This window comes from Cynocephalus volans, chromosome 14, assembly GCF_027409185.1.
Source record: "Cynocephalus volans isolate mCynVol1 chromosome 14, mCynVol1.pri, whole genome shotgun sequence".
NCBI lineage: Eukaryota > Metazoa > Chordata > Mammalia > Dermoptera > Cynocephalidae > Cynocephalus > Cynocephalus volans.
Genome location: NC_084473.1, coordinates 2,188,037 through 2,209,661, shown reverse-complemented (window position 1 = coordinate 2,209,661; position 21,625 = coordinate 2,188,037). Strand labels below are relative to the sequence as shown.

At 39.3% G+C, this 21,625-nt stretch overlaps 1 protein-coding gene across 1 annotated transcript in view; it reads right to left on the bottom strand.

The window, feature by feature from the left end:
* The window catches only part of SNTG2 (syntrophin gamma 2), a 264,787-nt gene that overhangs the window by 84,905 nt on the left and 158,257 nt on the right, over nt 1-21,625 (bottom strand). Inside the window, exons 11-13 of the mRNA XM_063078807.1 lie at nt 20,166-20,204; nt 13,703-13,819; nt 1,233-1,304 (exon numbers count right to left, since the gene is read on the bottom strand). Coding sequence (XP_062934877.1) covers nt 1,233-1,304; nt 13,703-13,819; nt 20,166-20,204 — 228 coding nt within the window. The remainder of the gene's footprint in view (nt 1-1,232; nt 1,305-13,702; nt 13,820-20,165; nt 20,205-21,625) is intronic.

The window sequence follows — 21,625 nt, the reverse complement described above, 5'->3', positions numbered from 1 at the left end:
CACAAATGTTAATTTGAAAAAATAAGTGTACTTTTTAGGTTTGCAGGCTAATAACGGAGTATTACATAACAAAAGCTGGTATTTGTAATGTGAATAGAATATAGTTTTATGTTGAATACAGTTGGAAAGACAGCGCATTAGAAAATCACCTTTGGCCACCTGAGAACTGTCTCTGTGCTTTGGATTTGGAGTGTATTTAGTTTAGAAGGGCACCTGGCAAGACAAGCTCCTCCTGCACTTCCTCATGCCTCGGGGCAAGGGCGGCATCTTTCACACTGAATCCTGACCATACCTGGCACAAGGCAGGGACCAGATCCATGTTGGATTGATAAGAAATGTCAAATGAGCGGTATCTCCATTTCATCAGAACTTGCTGATCAGCTTGTGTCGGAGTCACTGGGACTGAGCCATGAAGCAGAATGCTGGGACAGGCAGGTGTCTCCACCTGAGACACCTCGGTGGTCTCACCTCCTCTGTCCACCTGTGCCACTCCCCTCCCCTCCTCTGTGGGCTTGGCCAGTGACCTGCTTCTAACCAACACTCTATGAATGGTTAACCCCTGGCTTCCTTTTACACCAAGAATCCTTGTTAAAATAATGCGCGCATCACAGGGTGATGTGTCGTCCTATTAGAAACAGTAAACATTGATTCTGTGGCAATGGATTAACTACTTGGAATTGTCCAACTAAAATGGACTATTCTGAAAGCTTGATGAAATTGTTATGAATAAAACTTTGCCTTTTTTAGGCAAACACTGTCTGACACCAAATACAGTCCCTCTAATAGAAGTAGAATTATTATATTAGTTATTCTGGTCAGCCTAGGCCAGGTTTAAATAAAAAAAAGCTCTCAAGACACAAATTTGCATTTGATTTGTTAAAAACAACCTTAACAAACTTAAGAACAACCTTAGCAGCAACAGCAACAACAACAAAAAAAGTTCCTGGAGTATATTATTGTACCTGGAAGTAACTAAGACACACCCTTCCCCTGGAACACACACCCTACACACAAACACACATACGTACACACACACACACACACACCCCATCTTTTCATCTGCCCTAATGAGTAACAGGATGATAACTTCATTGACCAGGACAGTGGGAGTATCTGGATTTTATGTCACTTCACCATTTTAATGCAGTGCAGTGATCAAATAACTTTCATTCTTTAATCCCAAAGGGACATCTTAGTTACAGGGAAGCATCTAAAGTGCAAAGGATACCTACCTTGTGAACTTTAAATAACACCTCACAGAGGTTATAGATTCTTTCTGCTCGTACCCAGTCTAATGTGCTCACCTGCAAGAAATATGAAGCATATACGTGAAAAGGAAAATGCTACTTTAGGTGGAGAATTTAGACATTTACGATGATGGAGTCCTCAGCCACCATTAGCACAATTGGTAACACTACATTTTACGTGCTACTGTGAATTTTGATGCATAATCATTTATTCACCTCTGCTTATATGCAGTATGAAAAGAATAGAATGTTACCCAGCCGTAAAAAATAACAAAATTCTGCCATTCGCAGAAACACGGATGACCTCAGAGAAAATTATAAGAGAAGTAAGCCAGGCACAGAGAGAAATACCACATGTCCTCACACATAAGTGGGAGCTAAAAAATAAATAAATATAAATAAAGATACAGCCATCACAATCACTGGTTGAACTTTCAAAAGGAGAAACTAGAACTGAGGCCCCAGGGGTGGGAAAGGGGGAAGGAAAGGGGGATTGGTGAGAAGTTGCTAAGGGCCACATAAAATGATGACAACGTGTAAAGCTGAATATGCTAATTAGCCTGACCTGAACATCACGTACTGCACACAGGTAATGATAATCAACGCTGTACCCCACAGATATGTACAATCAACTATGTTTCAATAAATAGAAAAATAAAAGAATAGAAACATTATTGATACAAGAATGTGGTAATATAGGAATTTATCTATTAAACACAGTTGGGCATAATTTTAGGAATTCATTTTAGATTCCTTTTAGAGTAAATTAAGGACCAATTTCAGGTTAAATTTAGAGAATCTAAGAGAGTGGCGAGTTTGCCTGTGAGAGTGAATGAGTTTATGTACTTGCTGGAGTGCGTCAACAAAGAGAAAATACTATGTACGGTCTTTTGCTCTTTATGTCTAATCTTACTAGTCAATTTATTTCAGAAATGAATGAAAAACGTATTAACTAATCAATTTAATTGAGCATGTTGTTTTAATCGGACTGACATTGTAGCTCACAATTATTTTAACAATAATAATTATCGATATAATCTACTTTCCAAGGACTGTGTGTTTACACTTCATGTTCACATATGTGATCCCTAAGTTAAAGTATTTCATGTAGAAAAGTCTGAAATATTCAACAGTGTAACAAATTTGGATTTTTGTTGGCCCTGCACTTATTGTTTCAACCAGTAAAAATAATGAAAAGTTCATGGTATTGTGTTTTAGAAACATTGAAGTTACTATGTATTTAATCAATGGTGACCTTGTCTAGTAGTCATCCCACCAAACAAAAAGCTCAAGACACTGTGCACAAATACTGATAGTCAACTCTCTACTCCACAAATATGTATAAATAAAAATAATTTTAAAAAATTAAAATGCTTGAGACATATCATTTTAAAGCCATCAAAATCAGAATCTTTCTCCAATTGTAAATTAATGATGTGAAAAATCACACTAATATGTTGCCATTTAGCATTTAATTTCTCCACAGTCAACCCCTTGCTATTTGAACAATGAAAAAATAAGAAAAAATGTTCAATTTAAAAGGGTTCAGGTCAATTGGAGTGATAACTTGAAGGTTGCTTTTGGACCTGGTACAGCAGTGAGACCAGAAGAGTAACATCTAGAATTAGCTAGAGACAGTGTCAGGTGCACATTTCACAGTTAACAAGCCACAGGCTCCAGCGCCCCTCCTGCTGAGAGCCGAGGCAGCAATGCTGAAGGACGCCTCAAACAAAACATCACTCTAAACTCAACATCGCTGCCCACCAGTCTCTCCAAACATCTCCCCTTTCCCCTCCTCAGCTTTTCCAGCTCCCACTGTGGCTGGCGGTTTGCAGTACCTCCTAATGCCAGAGCCCAGGGGCTGTTTGTACCATTGGAAAATAAACATGTATACACCATTTTTAACTTTCCCAGTTATGACAATGTTGCTTATTTTTGGAGCATCTAGAAAATACGGAAAAAAAAATCACTAAACATTATTCAGAAGCATCCTCCCTTAATAGTTTAGTCTTTGCTGAAAATATACATAACACATTCATAATTTTATGTTTTCAAAATATAGTTCACACCGTCAGCCTTTTTCCATGTCATTAAATGTTTTTCAGAAATACAGTTTTAATGACTGTTTGGAATTTCAGTATGTGGGCTTATCATTTTCCTAAGATTTACCTTTGTGATGGACGTTTTAGGCTGCTTTTAGGTTTTTGACATTGTAACATTGCTGTGATTAATCTGTTCAGTGTGCATTGCAGTTGATATTACGTTACACCAAATGCATTTCCCTTATGGTAGAACAACAGGCCTTTAGAGTAACGTTCTAAGGTGAGGCTTGACAAGAGCCACGCTGTTCACCATTTGTGAAATCCAGACCTCTTTCATGGCTATTCTACTTTCTGTGCAGTACGTTCTGCACTTCTGTAGTAGCCATCGGTATTTTTTTGCTGTCCACCTTCAATTTTATTTTCCTGTCAATTGTCACTCTGTTACCCTGGGAGATGACCCCTCTCCACTCCCTGCTCCTGAGCTCCTGAGGTCTGTGCTCCCAACCCAGGGACAGGAGGTGCAGAAAGCACATAAATCAGGCTGCGCATCTCATCGTCTTGGCTACCGTGGTTCATTCAGGACAGAGAATGCGCCTCACGCAGAGACAGACAGGTAGGAATTGGAAGATGCTCAGACTTCTGGGGTGGAACCACTTCCTTTGTGGACTTGAAGAAAATCCTGAGAGCTGCTGGAAGCCATGTTGAGACCCTGAGGACTTCAGCTACTGCTAATGTATCAATATTGTCTCCACCGTAACAATGTATCACACAAAAGCACAATGTTACTAGTCGGGAATAATGGGGGGTGAGGGGGATACAATTACTCTTTCTGCTTATTTTTTTGAAAACTGAAAGCTCTCTAAAAAAGTCTATTAATCTAAAAAAAAAAAAAAGAAGAAGAAGAAGTAGGCTTTTCTCTTCATTGCCCTTTTCCTTGTTTACTTGATCTCAACCTCTTCTTAAAGGCTCAGCTCAGAGGTGACCCCCGATGCCTTTTCTGACAGCCCTGGCAGGTGTCCCTTCCCTCTCACAAGTCAAGGCCGCTCTCAGGTTAGTCTTCACTTACACAGCCCACCCTCAGGCTCCTGCACGGAAGATGCCAGGAGAGACAGCACGAGCTGGCCCACTCCGAGGAAAGCACGTCTGTTAATGCAACCAGGAACCCAGATGCGGCCTGGGCAAAGCTAGGTTGGTAGAGCATGGTCCTGGCCCTTCACAAACATGGTAAGCATACCTCTCTACTTCGGCCTTCTAAGTTTCTGCCTGAAGAAAATTATCACCAAACTATTCTTTCTGTCCCTTAGGCTCTTGTAAGTTGTTATTTTATTAGTTATAGCTCTAGAAACTGTCTAGGCTATAACAATTCAATACTGGACATAACAATGACACAGATAGGGACTACATAAGATAAAACCATTTCCAAGATACCCAAGATAAGCATCTAATAAATTGGAAATAAATTGGATAGGTACTAGTTCAAAGGGTAGACCAGTTGTTAGAATAAAATTGTGACAAAATTAGGCTAAATTGAGCTTTATGTTCATAAAATTAAAGTCTCTCTCTCTCTCTCTCTCTCTCTCTCTCTCTCTCTCTCTCTCTCTCTCTCTCTCTCGATATACACAGAATACATAGAGATAATGAGAAAATAAGTGTAAGGTTCAAAACTGGAGATTTTCACAGTCTGTGGCATAGTGACAAAAATAGAATTCTAGAGTGTTTTTCCAAAGCAGGGCATTTATTGTGTCTTTTCTGACCCGAAGCATAGCCAGGTGTCACCTGCCAAGCCCATCACAATGCTGATTCCTGGGCGCCATTGAAGTAGTGCAGGTTTAGGAAGTCTGGAGTGGGGCTCAGAGGTCTTGATTTTTCATTTTTTAGGTAAATTGGTTATTGATGTTGTAAAAAGGACTCTCAAGGTGTGGTATGCACAGCAGCAGCCTCTGTGTCACCTGGGAACTCATCAGAGATGCCAATCTCAGGTCCACCCCAGACCTACCAGATCAGAACCTGTGCTTTTAAAAAGATTCCCAGATGATCTATATGAGCATTGGTGGGTGTGATGTTTTATAAAGTGACTCTGGTGCAGTGATCTTGTGAAAAAACAATCTGAGGGTAAAAAGACTGACGGCTTCTACCAGGAAAGGAAGGAAGACAGCAGTTGGGAGAGAAAGAGCAGTGGTGAACTAAGAAAACTATATTTACAAAGAAGATGCAAATTTAACCATTATTCTTCTCACAGAACAATTCCTCATTCTGCAAACTAAGTTCTCTGTGACATAATTTCCTCAAATAAAAGGATCCCCAATGCAGCACACTAGAGCGAATTCACACTCCATTTCTCAGGACTACACCTGTTCTGTACAAAGGGGCAAAAACTTCTAGTGGTAAGAGGGACAGACACAGATGATGTGCCTGAGCCATTTCAGTCACTTATCTCCTCTGACAGAAGGTTTGTGTGTGAGGAGAGAAATGTAACAGCTGCCATGTGGCTTCCTGGTGATCCAGAAGGATGAGGAAACAGTGCATGCTGGTGCCTCGATTTTTTCAAACCAGCCCATTACAGACAAGGAAATAACCAGACTTCATGCTGTGAAAGAAAAGACCAATGGTTGTGTAACCACGTAGAATCACTACATTTTCCCCAAAATAACAGTTGATATTTTTTTAATTTATCTAACCACATTTGGCTTGAAATAGAGCAAAAATTTCAGACTATAAGATGAATATCCTAATATCTTTTAAATGATTGTGAAACAATGAAAATATAGCTCCAGAAAAATATAGAGTAATTCTACATTAGATACAAAATTGTCTAATATTCCTTCATTCTACAAATACTAATTTAAATTATTTATTTTCAGATAAATTTTTAAATAGTAGAATATGCCTGCCTAATTAAAATTACTGCCAATATTTCTTACATATACATTGGGAATTGCTACATAACCTATATGTTAGTATTACATGATGCTGTAAAATTGACTTTATAACTTATTTCAACACATTCTAATAATGCTTAAAAACATAAATAACTGAAGCATCATCTTTCAGATTCCAATTTGCAAATCAGTAATAAATATTCTGGCTAATGATGGAGAGTGCAGTGTATGAGATGAGGATGATAGTCTAGGATTAAATCCCAACTTATTCAGCGTTTCTTAGTGTGCTGGGAAGACAGAGGACTTGGCACCCTCCCTGCTAGGCCTGGCTCCTTCTCCAAAGAATCACTGAATTGTAAAATACACATTTGCTGCTTCTGCCCCTATTCCTCCTCGTCCTCCCCATCTCATTTCCCGTCTTCTCTTTCAATATCGTCCCTCCACCTCATTTTGAAGGGGGTCAGAAACCATCTTTGAATGAAGAACTTTATCTTTTAATTTTTCCTAAATTATTTGTCATAAGAATCTTTGGGTCCTTCTACAATTCATTTAAGTATTCTGGCACAGAGTGCTGAGAAACAAGTCCTCATGAGTGTCCTTACGGGGGCTGTAGGAGGAAAAGTCAAGGCCTCCAGCTGATCATGCAGCACCGGGCCATGGAAGTCAGAGTGGATCATTTGGAGACATTTGCAAACGTACCCCAAAGCCATTTGTTTACATTCCAGAGTGTAGTGGACCAGAAGCCTCCACTTCCTCCTCCAAGAGAGGACTTGTTGAGATTAGTAAGATAAAGCCTCTCTCCTCCTGCGGACAGGAGGTGGGCAGGTGCCAAGCACCTGCATGAGCTCTGGGAGTCATAGCTCTGGACTTCCTCTCTGTGGCTCAAACTTCTGCATATGCGGGAACACGTGCTCTCTCTGAGCATTCTGTGGGGCTGGGGCACGGGAAATGGTATAGAGATGTGCTGCACATAATCAATTGTCTCTGATCCGAAACCTCATGTTTAATGTCAGGATAAAATAAATAAAAGCATACATACATACATATATATATATATATATACACACACACACATATATATGTATATGTGTGTGTGTATATATATTTATTTACTTATTTATATATGTACAAACTAACCATATTGTGTGTATTGCTTATACAATGAGAAGTTGCTGAATAGTAATAGTAAAACTTTGCCTGTTAGATTCAAATGCTTTAGGGTTTTCAATCACATTTATAAATATGTAAATTAAGTTTTTCAGGGTTCACCATGACCCTGTGGGGCATTCTAGCTAGGATGTATTTTCTCTGTCAGATGATTAAGGAAACTCTTGAATGAAGTGCGTAAGTAACTTGTCAAAACTCCTTGGTCAGTAAGTGGAAAGATGCAGTTTAGAATTTGTAGCTTCTAATTATTAATCTACAACTTTTTCTACTAGGCCACTATTTCCTGATGATTTTGCATAATACTTTTTTTTCATTGTTTTATAAAATCTTTCCCACACTCTTTTACAATATACTTTTGTTATTTCGGATAATACGTAAATAATTATTTTACGCGATTCATTTTAAACCAAAATTATACTGTTACGTATGGCAAATTTTGATTTTTTTTCCTACTTAATGAGTTACCCAGGCTACATAATGCCCTTTATATTTTTGTTCAACACAAAGCCTGCCCATCTAAAACACATTACAAATGAATTATTCAAGTGTGTTTGTCTTTTAAAATAGATATGTGCTAAACTATATACATAGCATCAAAATAATGCAAAAAAAATACATGGAAATTCTGCTTTTGCATTCTTTTGGAATTTCTGTGTTTTGTACTTTTCTAATCTCCACCTTCCTCTTGCACATGTTAACACAACAGGTACTCTGAGGTCTTCAAATTATTCCATTTTAATAGGAAATTACTAACATTGTTTTTTTTCTTTATTGAATTAAAATAGAAATGAAAACAGCTATCATTTCTACCTTTAATGACATGAACTACTGAGAATCTTTCCAAGAATCTGGGAAATGATGATTCAACCACACATTGCCTCTGGGTGGTGAGACCTCCCCGTCCTGGGACATCGAGGAACACAGTGGGACGTGGTCCAGGTGGACCAGATGGACTAGGCAGTGCACCTGGATGGAGATTTCCTCGTCTCCTACCTTTTCCCACAAACTGTAAAGGTCTGAAAAACTCGTAAGTAGTCTATCTTTTGCTTTCTCCTGGTAATTTCTCAAAGTTGTTTGGGGGTTTAAATCAGAAGATACTTTTGAAACTTCCTGGCCTATTTTCACCACCACCACCCCCCACAAAAAAATGCTGAAGGGTTAATTTTTCCTGCATATTCTCTTTAGAGATGATTTGATGACATTTCTGAAGCACTGAGCACAAACAAAAAGTTTTAATATCCTCCAATACTTATAGATTATTCTATTAATAATCAAGGAGCATCGTACATTAGGTATGATCCTAGATACGGTGGAAGCAGTATGAGTGCAACGTTGAGGAGCTCCCAGGTCAGGAACAGGAACACCCGTAGACAGACCCCCTCATCAGTCATTGTCCCTTATCTCACGACAACCCTCTCAAGAAGGCATCTACTTTGCTATCATTTTTCAGGTGACATTTAGTAAAGACAATTTAGGTGACAGAATTTAAAAATTTCACGAAGACGTTAAGATGTGTGCAAATAAAACAAGTCAATTCAATCCAACTTTTGGATTAAATGTTTACAAACCCTACCATATTCACCTTTTTATTTCTTCCTGTGCATTGCTGGTATTGATTACCACTGGAAAAACTGGAAGTTTTCCAGATCCAGAAGAAGCCAGTGGCTTCTTTATCTTGTAATCAAGAACCCAGTTAGATAAACGACAAAGCACCCATGGTCTCATGGCATTAGGACTTATCCAGGTATGGACAACTCCGAAATTTATATTGCTTTCCAGATCTTTACCCTGAACTCAAAACAGGTGAATCTAACTCTACTCAGAAATCTCATTTTGGATATCTTTAGACATTTCAAATGTATAAAGATCCAGGATTCACCAGCACACTCCTCCCGTCATGCCCCATCCTGGTGAGCAGCAGCATCATTAACCAGCGGGAATCACTCTCGACTTTTCCCTCTCACGTCCACATGCAACCCAACGCAACAAGTGGTGTGTGTGTGTGTGTGTGTGTGTGTGTGTGTGTGTGTGTGTGTGTGTCTACGTGCACTTCATAAGTGCTGCTATACTCAAGGGCTTCAGAGACTGAGAGGTCCATGTTGACATATGAACAAACTTATATTTCTACTCAAAAATTTACATTATAAAATCACGGGCTTACTTGAGCATAAGAAAATAGTCATATTTCAGAGACAGAGGCTAACTTGCCAGCAGTCAGGTCCAGATAGATGCTAGCAACTCGCTTCTTTAAGTCTGACGTTGATGGGAGCATGCGGGGCTAACTCAGTTTTACTGGAGCTTGACATGACTGGCTAGATTCACCTGGTCCTGGCCAAACTCCATCAAAACAGCCTCTTTATATCATTAGAACCACAATTACCAAAAGAAGTCCCTGCTGATGATTCTGAAAAGAGACCGGATGTGGTGGTGAGTCATCTTCTGCAGAAATGATTAGAAGTAAGAAGTTAATGAAAAAAATCCCATGCTAGGAAATTTCAGGAGTGCTTTTATTTGGAAGAAAAATGAGACACTAGATAACTTCCCTAGGATAGGAAAAGACCGGGGAAGGTCGTTATCACAAGGTAAGGTGCCATTCCTGCCCTACGCCAGAGATGAAACTCTGCATCACCGGAATTAGAAAGGCGCTTGAAGAAGAGACTCTGGGAGGAGAGAAGAACAGGGGTGGGGGTGGGTGGGGAGAGAGACAGAGGGAAAAAGAGAGAGAGAGGTGGAAAGACAAAGAGAGAGAGAGAGAGACCGAGAGAAGGGGCAGAGGCTGTTTGCAATGCCCTGGGAGAACCAATTCCCAGGGCTTGTTTCCTTTTATATTGTTTTCAAATTGTTTAAGTGACCAAGAAAGGAACCAGGCCACAGCATGGCAAAAAGACTGAGTGCCTGGACTAGAGGAGGAATTTGCAGAGCAGCTGAAGCCAGCACGAAACTGGTGAGCTGGGCTTGGTGTCGCCTAGGGAGTAGTTCCCAGCCCTCTACTTTGGTCATGTGGTCTCTAGCTCTGCCTTCAACCCACACACATGTGACTTGTGTTTTGCAGCACAGGCACTCCAGTCCTCTGTGCCTCCCAAACCCCACCTCCTCCCCAAAACCAAGTTCTGTCCTCAGATCCTTGGTGACAGGATGCCGTCTCCTTGTGGACGAGGCACTCATCCCAGGGATGTGAGTCACAGCGACTGCTCTGTGCCGCGGTAGTGTCTGCCTAAGCTTCAGCAAGATGACAGTACGGTCAATTAAGAACCAAGCCCTGCAGCCACAACAGAGCATTGTAGTCACAGGCATGAGAAAAAACAAGCACAACTTATATTCAGGTTCAGATACACTAGGAGTTCTTTAAATAAACAATTTCAAAATCAAACACAGACAGAGAGTCATTGATTACAACTAAGCAAAATATGAATGAATACCGAAGGAAAGTTGTTTAGCTGTATTTATTACTTTTTTGGGTGTAAGTAAACAAATTTACAACAAATTATAGTAGTGAGGACCAGGAGGAATAACTAGAGGCAAAAGGTTTCAATGCATTTCCTTTACACTGGATTCCCTAAGACGTGATACGGGCTGGATCGAGGTGGGGCAGTTATGTTGATCTGGATCTGCACATTGTGCATGTTCCTGTTCTCTCATCTGGAAGGGAACGTGCACCTCCAGCAAACATCAGTGACCCTCGAGCCAGCCACAGCACTGACAGGGCCCTGCTGGAATGGAAATCTAGGAAACAGCTTCAGTTCAGGTCAGCCCTGGGAACTAGGAGATCCCCCAAGAGGTTTCTCAGTGCCTTTCCGACTGCTTTCCCACCAGAATGAAGGCTCGTTATGCACACTTGGGAAGAACACCAGTCTAGATTTTAAACGAGTTTTAAGAATATTCTCATAGTAAATACAGTTAATGCTATCCATGAGCTCCTAGCAGAGGATTTTGACTAAAATTATCAAAAATAACCGTTCATTGAGTAAATTTACTTACTATTTCATTTACACATGACCTTCATTTGTAAAAGCAAGATTCAGATGAGGAAAAAGATATTTGTGAATGTGGCAGTTTAACATGTCGCTAAAAGTGAAAATACCTATTTTTATTTCTTCTCATTTGCATACAATAAGTATCTGCAATTAAACCGTCACAATGGCAATCAGGTGAGGCTCTGAGATTGCCTGCATCTGACACTCATCAATAAATGAGGGATCCTCTTTCATATGTCGCCTGATGGTCTCAGTAATCGAGTGACATAATGTACAGATGTGTCCACTGGAAGCGGCAAAGGAATCACGTGTGCCGGCAATGCCGTGCACACCCTGCCTCTGTCAGGCTGAGATCAGTGCAGCAGCCGGGCTGACTGAGGAGAGTGAGGCACACGCAGCAGGCTGCACCCGCCCTGAGCATCCTGCAGCACAGTGTCCCCTGTCATGACACCACAGTGAAGAAGCCTGTTTCATGCCCTTGTTGTTCAGCAATTATTGACTTGTGAAGTGCCTATTTGGGTTTCTGGAACCCCTGAGTTCCACGAAAGTCTATGATAAGCACCAATCCAGGTCATTCTGACCAAACCTGGTGGGACCTACAGCACTTTCCTTGCCCCCGACATTGGTGGAAGCTGGCCTGGGTTGGGCACATGAGGCCTGGGCTACCTATTTTGAGTCTTCCAATACTCCTGAGATCACCCAGTATGAATATATTAGATTTGAGAATCAATCAACTGATTGAGTCATGGGGGCAGATCCCTCATGAATGGATTAATGCCGTCCCTGGGGGAGGGGGGATTGATGAGTGAGTTCTTGCTCTATTAGTTGCCGCGAGAGCTCGTTGCTTAAAAAGACCCCGGCACCTCCCCTCTCTCTATCTCTTGCTTCCTCTTGCCATGTGATCTGCTTGTACCCACCAGCTGCCTGCTGCTTTTCTGCCATGAATAGAAGCAGACTGAGGCCCATGCCAGATGCAGCTGTCCCAGAATCATGAGCCAAATAAACCTCTTTCCTTTATAAATTACCCAGTCTCAGGTATTTCTGTTATATCAACACAAAACGGACTAAAACATGATGACAATGTAGAATATGCCACATATTCTTAAAATACCTGTAATTCAGAAGATGTTAGAGCTAAAACTTTAAAGAAAAAAAAATGAAGGAAAGAAAGAGAATACAAGAGCTGGAATATCAGTACTGTTGAAGCCAGGTGGGGAGGCAGTTAAAGGTCTATGTGTCTCAGAGGCCCCGGAACTGCTGCAGGTGCCAAAGGAGCAGGACGCTGCATCCTGTGGATTTCAGCCTGCCAGTTAGTCTTTGTCCTTAGAGCAGACATTGGAACAGATTTAAAATTTCTAAACAAGATATTTATGGAAATAAGAGATTGTGCTGCTTGCTTCCGGCAAATCTGAACAGTGGAGGTCAGGCCCTGCCTGTGTCATGTGGCATTTGTGACGTGCATCAATGTGAAGAAAATGGGCCATTGCACCACTGCTAGTTTTTGCAATAGTGCCATAGCTGTGCAAGACGTGCACATCAGGAAGCTGAGTGAAGCGTGAGCTGCCAGTGCAACATCTCTGAAAATATAAAATTACTCCAAAATAAAAAGCTTATTTTATAAGCCGTACTTATGAATGAATAGGAAACCTGCAGTATACAATGTCTTCATGTCAAAGATGGAACTTGATTGTGTCCTTTTCATTAATTTTAATTGGCAAAAAGTCCCATCAACACTGTATATAATTTGAATCCAAAATTTTTAGATACCCAAAGCCATCAGGTTTTCTTGTTTGTTAGCCATTCTGTCTGTCAGAGTCATAAAAAGAAAAGTTGCTTTAATTGATAAACTTCTAGGCAGGTACCCCCATAACATTTGGTCTGTTTGGGGAGAATGGTGTAGGTGCAAATTGGACAAGAAAATTGCAGAACTATAGCTTTCAGCATTAAATTTATATTACGTACCCCACTGGAGCAGGCTATTTATTTCAATAAGACGTGAAAGAAGGAAAGTGAGGGTTTTTAGATTTCATTATTCAGGCATTAAGCTAAAAATGTGTAAAGAGACGGGCTGTGCTGTTTGTTTTTTTGATTCTTCAATCATGTTATTGATGTGCTAAGACCTGGATCCTTCGGAATCCCCACCTCCAAGCCAGCTGGTATTTTAGCAGAAAAACTCTAATGTTTTTATGGCTATTTGAACTGAAAGAAAGAAATGGATTGATTTATGAATTAGAGCAAGAAATAGACAGTTAATGCACAAGCAGAATTGTGCAGGGGTGGAGCAGGGTGCGACTGGGCGCTCTGTCTTTGCGTGTTTCCATAACTGTTGCTTCTCTCATGTGAACAACCTTAACGACAACCCCTTCCCCATGGAGTTTCAAAGGTGTCCTTACCGGAGGCATGCTGAAAACGTAGAAGGACGAGCCCTTCAGCGCTAGGAACTTGGATCGGAAGGTCTGAGAGGAGCCGGCACCTTGGAGTCTCTCGCTCACCCACCCCATGTGCACAATCTGTAGAGGGAAACCTCTGAAAATTAAAAACCAGGCTTTAAAAAGAGAAGCTCTCATAGGGACGGACACTAACTGCAGTGACACGTTGCACTCCCACTGCTTCAGCACACTTGAAATCAGCAGACCGGGCAGACCTGGACACGTCCAGATCAATTTTCAAGTTTCCAAATAGGAATTGTGTGGCTGGACTTCTCAGATACGTTTGAGTTGTTGGTTGGGTGTGTTTCTAAAAACACAATACTGAGTGGCAGTCTGTTAGGGATTTATAGTATTCCAGATTTTTCTATGAGGTTGTGAAAACAGCTAATTATGTTTTCCATTTCTGTAGTAAACGTTTAAGTTGGCATATGGGTAAAAAGGATTAGGGTTCCCTTCACAGTTCAACTTCCTCACCATTGGAAAAAAACAAAAATAATTCTTACAATAATTCTTATAATTGAATATTTTTATTCTGTGACATAAAATGCAAATTATAAAAATCAGAATATGATTCAAAATCATAATGGAAGTAATAATATAATTAAGAATTCAGTGCATGAATTCAAACTAATGTATAAAAATAAATCCCTGTTTTACCTAAAATCTTAATGTGACAACATATTTTGTAGTAAGCGGTATGAGTAATTTCATTTTAATTTTCTGATTTCCTCATTTTGCCATTTTAAGATAAATCAATTAACATATTCCCATGCAATAAAAATGTAAAACTAAAATGTTAAAAAAAATTAAAAACAAATTATCATAGCCATCCCACCATTTTATCAAGTGATCCTGTCCTATGAGCTATTTCAACATGGGGACCAGCCATGCCCGGGCACCCTTCACTGCTAGGAACTCTGTGCACCTGTACAGGCCCTCGGCAGGAGCTGAGTGGGCTCATTAACAGCTAGCAGGAGCTGCAGGTAGGGCATCTCCTGTTTCAATTATTTACTCGATAAACCACTGACAACTTTCACTCTTATACCTGATGAAAGACTTCCTAGGTCATCAAGATGCCAGATGAAAGTTAAAAAAAAAAAAAAATCAGATTTCCACACACAGTATTTCTAGTGATGGAAAAGATAAAATTAAATAGTATCGTTCTGCTGAGAGTGGTAGCCAAGGCCGACCTATGTTCATGGTTAAAGTTATTGTGGTTTTGAGTGTTGAATACAAATAATCCAGTGCATTTAAAGTTTTTATTTTGTCTTGGGCTGCCTAGATACACAGAGCTTTTCAGAGTAACGTACATATTTCACTGGCTCGTGAATATGTAAGTTCCTTATGAGTTTACCTTGTGTCCAATGAACACTTGGGAGCCACATCCATGAGATAGGTGTGAATGTCATAATAACACAAGACGGTTTTATTCCACATGTGGCATGGACACATCTAAATATAGCTGACCCCCCGTTCCTCATCACAGAATGGGACTGGACTTGCCCGTCTCTCGTGGTAACAACTGTGCCATAGGAAACCTTGTCACAAAGTGCCAGCAGGTGGAGAGCGAGTGAGATGCTTTTCAGATGCCAGCAATAATCTGTGAAACCACTAAGAAATAGTTCACTCCTGGAACATCTCTGGATTTCAAGGGGTGAATACACAGACGATTTAAAAATATGAAATCAATTAACTTTTTCCCTTTTTGTCTGTTTGGGGTGTAGAGATACATGTTTGTTGGTTATAGAATTACCATTAATACTGCTACAAAACATATGATGTGCTCGACTTCCACTGATAAAAAAACATTGCATTTTTCAGCTAACTTAGCAGATGTTCGATGTTTCTAAAATTGACATAAATTTACTGTGTGATTACTTAATTCCCAACTCACTGCTGCATGAGTGTAATGATTTGTATATTTTATTTAGGATAGGAACGATTTCAAGCACAGTTACTAAAACAGTGAACTGAAAACACAGTGACTTGCACAAATGAGAAAAAGAATATTATGCCAGTGGTTTCTTCAGAAATAAATAAGATTCCATTGCATGAAGACTAGGCATATGTCGTTAACTAAGTTGTACTAGTTATCTAAAATTTGTAAATGTCTGTATGGCTAAAGCTCATAAGAAGGCACTGAATATCTGGTGAGGCTTTACAAACCAATCTTGATTATAAAGGGCTAAGTCTGTAGCTTCTTGAGAAGTTATCAGTCATTTGGTTGCAGCAGGGTGGACGTGTTTATTGTACTTACTAGGACGGTTGAATGGATGATCTTTCTTTTATTGATTACCATCAAAATGCAAAACCAGAATTTCTAGAAAATGTAGGAAATTGTGTGAACTCTAAGTTGTTGCAAAATTTTAAGAGTTAGCAGCAAGCACAAAAAAATCTGTTCTCATACTATATTTATTACTGGGAGTCATACCACGATTCACGCCATACTACCAACCAGTTAGAAAGAAGCAGGAAATAGAAATTCATCATAATCCAGAAAAAAACAAACAAACAAAATCACTAAATAATGGAGTCCAATCCTCCTTGCTTCTGCAGGTCTCTGGCACATGCATTAAGGTTCCTTAAAATCTGTAAAACACATATTTCCTCTGGTGAGAAATATTAATGGTCAAAGCCTTTGAATTTGTGTATGATTAGTTTCCTGCAGGGTTAAGTGGAGATTAAACAAACCCTTCTGCCTGACAGGGAGGACACACTGTTCTGTTCTGTTCTGTTTCTTTTATTTTTAAATCATATATTCAAATGCTGTGAAGCTTTCCCCATTTTCTCTTCATGAAATACTTAAACATATACTGCAGTTTGATTTCACAAGGGATGAACTGTGAATAGAAGTCTAGTGTCTAAAAACTTAAAACAGGGCTGTAACATTTCACATATACATGTATGTATGAGGTCACTTCAAAAAGTATGTGTAAAAATAGAATTAAAAGATAAATCTTCCCAGGAACTTTTTGAAGTGCATTGTATACGTAAATGAGGATAGATGAAAGAGGAAGGAGAGATTTATATTACAGACAGGTCAAGGGTGAGCAGAGGCTTGAAAGTGTGTATTCTTGATTCTCCCCTGAAATGGGGAACTTGGGATTCTTTGCATAGCATAGCAGCACAAGAATTGTGTAGTGATGAGAACCGGCCAAGGGACAGAATGGCCATCCAGTCCCCACTCAGTATGAGAGTTGCTCTGGTTCTCTAGAGCCGCAGGTGCTGGGTGGGGAATCCAAGAACCAACACACTCAGATGCTGTACCCACCTATCCCGTGTAATTCCGCTCTTTTTCCTCCAGGGCTGGACAGTTTTTTAGTTGCTGTTTTTCATTTTCATTTTTGATTAACACAGTGTTTGGTACATAGTTTAACAAGAATTATATACTGAGGAGTGAATGAAGAGCTTCTTTCTGGCCAAGATGGCAATAATACAGGTTGTTAATAATGCAAAATAACTATTAGGTGGGTGAGAACTTAATTAAATACCATATGTAATTTAATTTTGCCTAGGTCAGTTAGCAAAGAAATAAGTTATACCTTTGCTATTATTGGAAACATTGGCTACATTATCAATCTTTTTTAGGTATATGTAGTTCATAGATAATTTTAAGGGAAGCTAATTTTATCTTTTACATTATGAATTTTCAAATGGCTTCTTACATGTTCCAAGAGGGTATATTACACTTTTATGAACATGTAGCTGATTGTATCACCATAATTAAAGGAAAAGGACAGAACCATTATGATAAAGAAGCATACATTCATTTATCTTTTCTCATGCCATTTCTATAGGGAAGTACTATTTTTCACTTGAATCAGTTAAGATAATTAACTAAGCATCCATCAGATGGTAACTATATAACCGTCTTTTTGTCTACACAGAAAAAGCTGGAATTACCTGTGTTATTTAGGTTTCTTTTACATTTGGTAATTAAGGCATCAATATCTCCCTTAATTAAAATTTGAGTTCTTTGAAAACACACAGAGCTGCATGCTGTTTTTGAAGGGTGAACATATGTTTTGGCTTGCCTGGGACAATCCTAAATTCATGCCTGTTATCTAAAACCACGGTTAGGTTGATCTTTGACCCAGACAAAAGCACCTGTTTGGATGACAAATTATACGGTTATTTTATTTACCAGATAGAAGAGTCTAAAAATCTATACTGCATGTCTTTTGTGCTGTCCTTCTAATTTTGTTCTCCATTTTCCCCCACCAATTTCAGTGATTGTCCAACACCTTTAATTTTTTCACATTTACTCAAACATGATTTCTTTGTTATGTACCAAAATCAGCAAGAAATTATTGAGTGAGAAAAAAATTACATCTTGTTTTTAAAGGCCCAATGTCATAAATCTAAACTTTATAAATGTATACAAAGTATGCAGTTTTTGGAGAAAGTATAATATAATCCTCTATCAAAAGCACCTCAAGATATGGTGATGTCACTTCTTTAACCATCCTACATAGTGAAGCTCAATTCTACTATTTGTTTACAAATAAACCAATTTAAGCCCCTGAGTAAATTAAACACTGTACAGAAATTTTAAGGTAAAAAATACCCAAAACCCTTAGATTGTCCAGTACAACTTCCGTATTTTACAGATGAAGAAACTAAGTCTCAGTTATTAATTGGTTCAAACTTCACAACCAGGTAACAGTTTAGTTGGGATTAGAATCAGTTCTAGTCACATAAGCCACCAAGACTGATACCACATGGACCAGATTCAATATGTGATAGAATTATTTCACCAAGCTAAAGCGAAAGCAAGGTTCACCCAGTGCCTCTGAGGTCTTTGAAGGACAGTTATGTAATGTTCTCTGCATGGGAGCAGTGCTTCTCAGATAGTCAGTGTTTCCCTGAACCATTATTTCACTATTCTCTCTTGTCATTCAATGATAAAGAGAGTTAAATTTCAAAGTAAAAGAAAACATGTCTTCATCTCCGGTCTAGAGCTCCTTCCAACTCACATGTGATCTGAGTATGCCAGGAATGTCCTAAATGTCCGTCGAACACCTCAGCTCGGGTCCTATACAACCTGCTGTCCCAATGGCATCTTCTCCACACAATGACCTCTCACATTTGTATTACACTTAACTATTTCCAAACCACTTTCCACAAACGTTCAGTTCGTGAAGTCACAGTGGCCCTTAGGGTGGGCAGGAGAGGACACACTATGAACGGAGACGCTGAAACTAATGAACACCACGAGAAGCACTGTGCTCCTCCTGAGGTCTCAGAAGAGCCTCTGATTTATCGTAAAATGAATCTCATGAGACATTTCGCTACGTTTGATTATGCTAATATAAATCCAAATTCAAAATGTAAATTATTCATGGAGACAACAGTACAAATTTGGTCTACTATGCCACCAACCTGGATCAATAATCAAGAGGAAATATGTTTTATTTGTGAACCATAGAAAGGTACTTAGTCCTTATGGACTTAATAGAAAAGTAGTTGATGATAAATTTAGAAAAATATTAAAAGAAATAAAAGTGACATTTAGAAGGACTTTTCCTAGTGTTTCTTTTCTAATTAAAAAATGTTGACTAGAGGGGTTTGATTTTAAACACCGCCCACATATTTTGTTTCTTCAGTAAATATTTGAATGGCAGGGTCTTACTCTCTTGAATGTCTTCCATTTGGAATTCAACTGTTATTATTAAGCTCTATTTAAAGAGTATTTATAAGCACTATTTAAAGCAAACCGAACATATTTCTCTGTTTTCTTAAGTTTAGTCTGCAAGGCATACTTCCTTAAACCTTTGAAAGAAATAATCAGAAAACTAATGATTTATAAACAAAATGTCTGTACTGACATTACAACTTAAACTATGACTTCATTAAAAGGAAATAAAGAATAACATAGCAGATTAAAGGTTTACTTGCCTGATCCTCAAACAAGTTGATTACAAAGGATTATTCCTAAGTGCTCACAGACCTAGTAAGTGAGCAGTCCTTGAATTAACAGATCAGCATCTGCACAGATGATGGACCCTGAAGAGGTGGCCACCCTCGTGGAGCCAGGACAAGGTAAGAGCACTGGACCCACGGTGAGTACGCTGTGTGGATCTGGGGGGACAGGATCTTACCCACCTGCCATAACACCTGCTGGGCCAAAGGCCACCTGAGTGAAGCCTTCCGACTAAGGATGTTATCTAAGAAAATGATGTGATACTTAAGATTCCAAATTACACTTCATAAAACCCCTCTCAGCTTATACGTGATTGTTTAAATCATGTCTCCTAACAAATGTAACCACCAATAGATAAATCATGTATACATGGCAAACATAGGAGGTAATTATACATACATATAAATGAATAGTTTTATAGAATTAACACGGAGGGCAGAAAACACCAAATTTAACACTTCTGGAGATTTCCTATGTTATGAAGCTGAAAATCAGAGCCCCTACCTGGTCACAGGGAGAGCTGTGTTTATTTGCCGTCTTCATCTGTAGACAGAGGACAGCGAGAAGTCAGTACAGCGACTGCATTAATGCTATAATTTTTCAACCTGTCGAATCGGCAGCTTAAATTAACCACAGAAGGTGTCCTTGGAAACAAGTTTCTTTTATGATGCATTTCTTATCTGAAAACCAAACTGGAATAAATAGAAACTTACAGCAGTAATTATCATAATAGAAAAGTATCATATCGGTGTATTTCAACTGCTCTTTCTCGTACATCAGCATTTTATGTAAGTGAAGCTATGAGACAACAGATGCTTACATTTCAATATTTGAAAAAACTGAGAAAAGTGATTCCTGCTCTGCATCATCTTATAATAGTGTATAATCACTATAAAAGTAATTACAGTTATCACAGTTAATATTCCTCCACTGTCATTTAGTTCTCCCAACCACCCTGCAAGGTAGATGTTACTTTCCGAAATTTTCCCTGTGAGGACATGGAAGTCTAGAATAGTAACGCGCCCACGACTATGCAGTTGGGGGGTGGCTCCAGGTCCACATTTCTGCTCTGGGGTGTTGAGAGTTTTCTACCTCTCCGCTCTGCCCGCTGGGTGCAGTGTTTGAAAGTCACATGGCTCTGAAGGACCACGAGACGTTTCTGAAAATATCAATCTAGCACCATCTGCTTTTTGTTTCTTTGTTTTTTAACCTATCTATCCAGATACCTTTGGGATTCAAAATGTTATATTTGAAAACTAAGATCTTAAGAAGGTCCTGGTGCTTCCTTACAAAATTACAGAAAGAAAGCCTCTGAAATCTTTAGAAATGTCAAACATTGCTGCCTCCCCAGATATTTTAATTTGCTCAGTTCTCTTCCATTTAGCAGCTGCCAGCAGCAAGGGAGGAATATGAGGAAGAAGTGACGTCCCCGGCAGGGAGCGGGTGGCAGGCGCGGCTGCAGGTTGGGTCTGTGCTGGTCCCAGAATCTTCAGCCGCCAGGCTGCCCCGGACAGAAGCAGAGATTGGGGTGAAAAGGCAGAGGAAGCCAACCAGGAGGGAATTGAGCAGGAAAACCAGTCAAAGGCCACCTTGGGCCAAGGGTTAGTCCTGCCATGGTCCCCACGGCCGTGGTCCCTCAACTCATCACCAGTGACTGCATTGCTGCTTTAGGGAACTTAACACTTAAATTAATTTTTACTCTCATCCCATTTATTTTTATTCCTTTTAAAAAAAAAATTTTCTATTGACTTTAAACTCAAACACATCACAGAACATTTCTTTCCTGGATGCCTGCGTTGAAAATTTGAGAAGTAATGTTCATGTTTAGATATGCCTTTTCATATATTTTCATAATGTTTGGGGGAATTATATTTTTTTACCCAGTTAGGTTTCCCCAAATAAAAATGCCACATTACATCAATGCATTTGAATCAAATATATGTAAAATTATGTACACATAAATA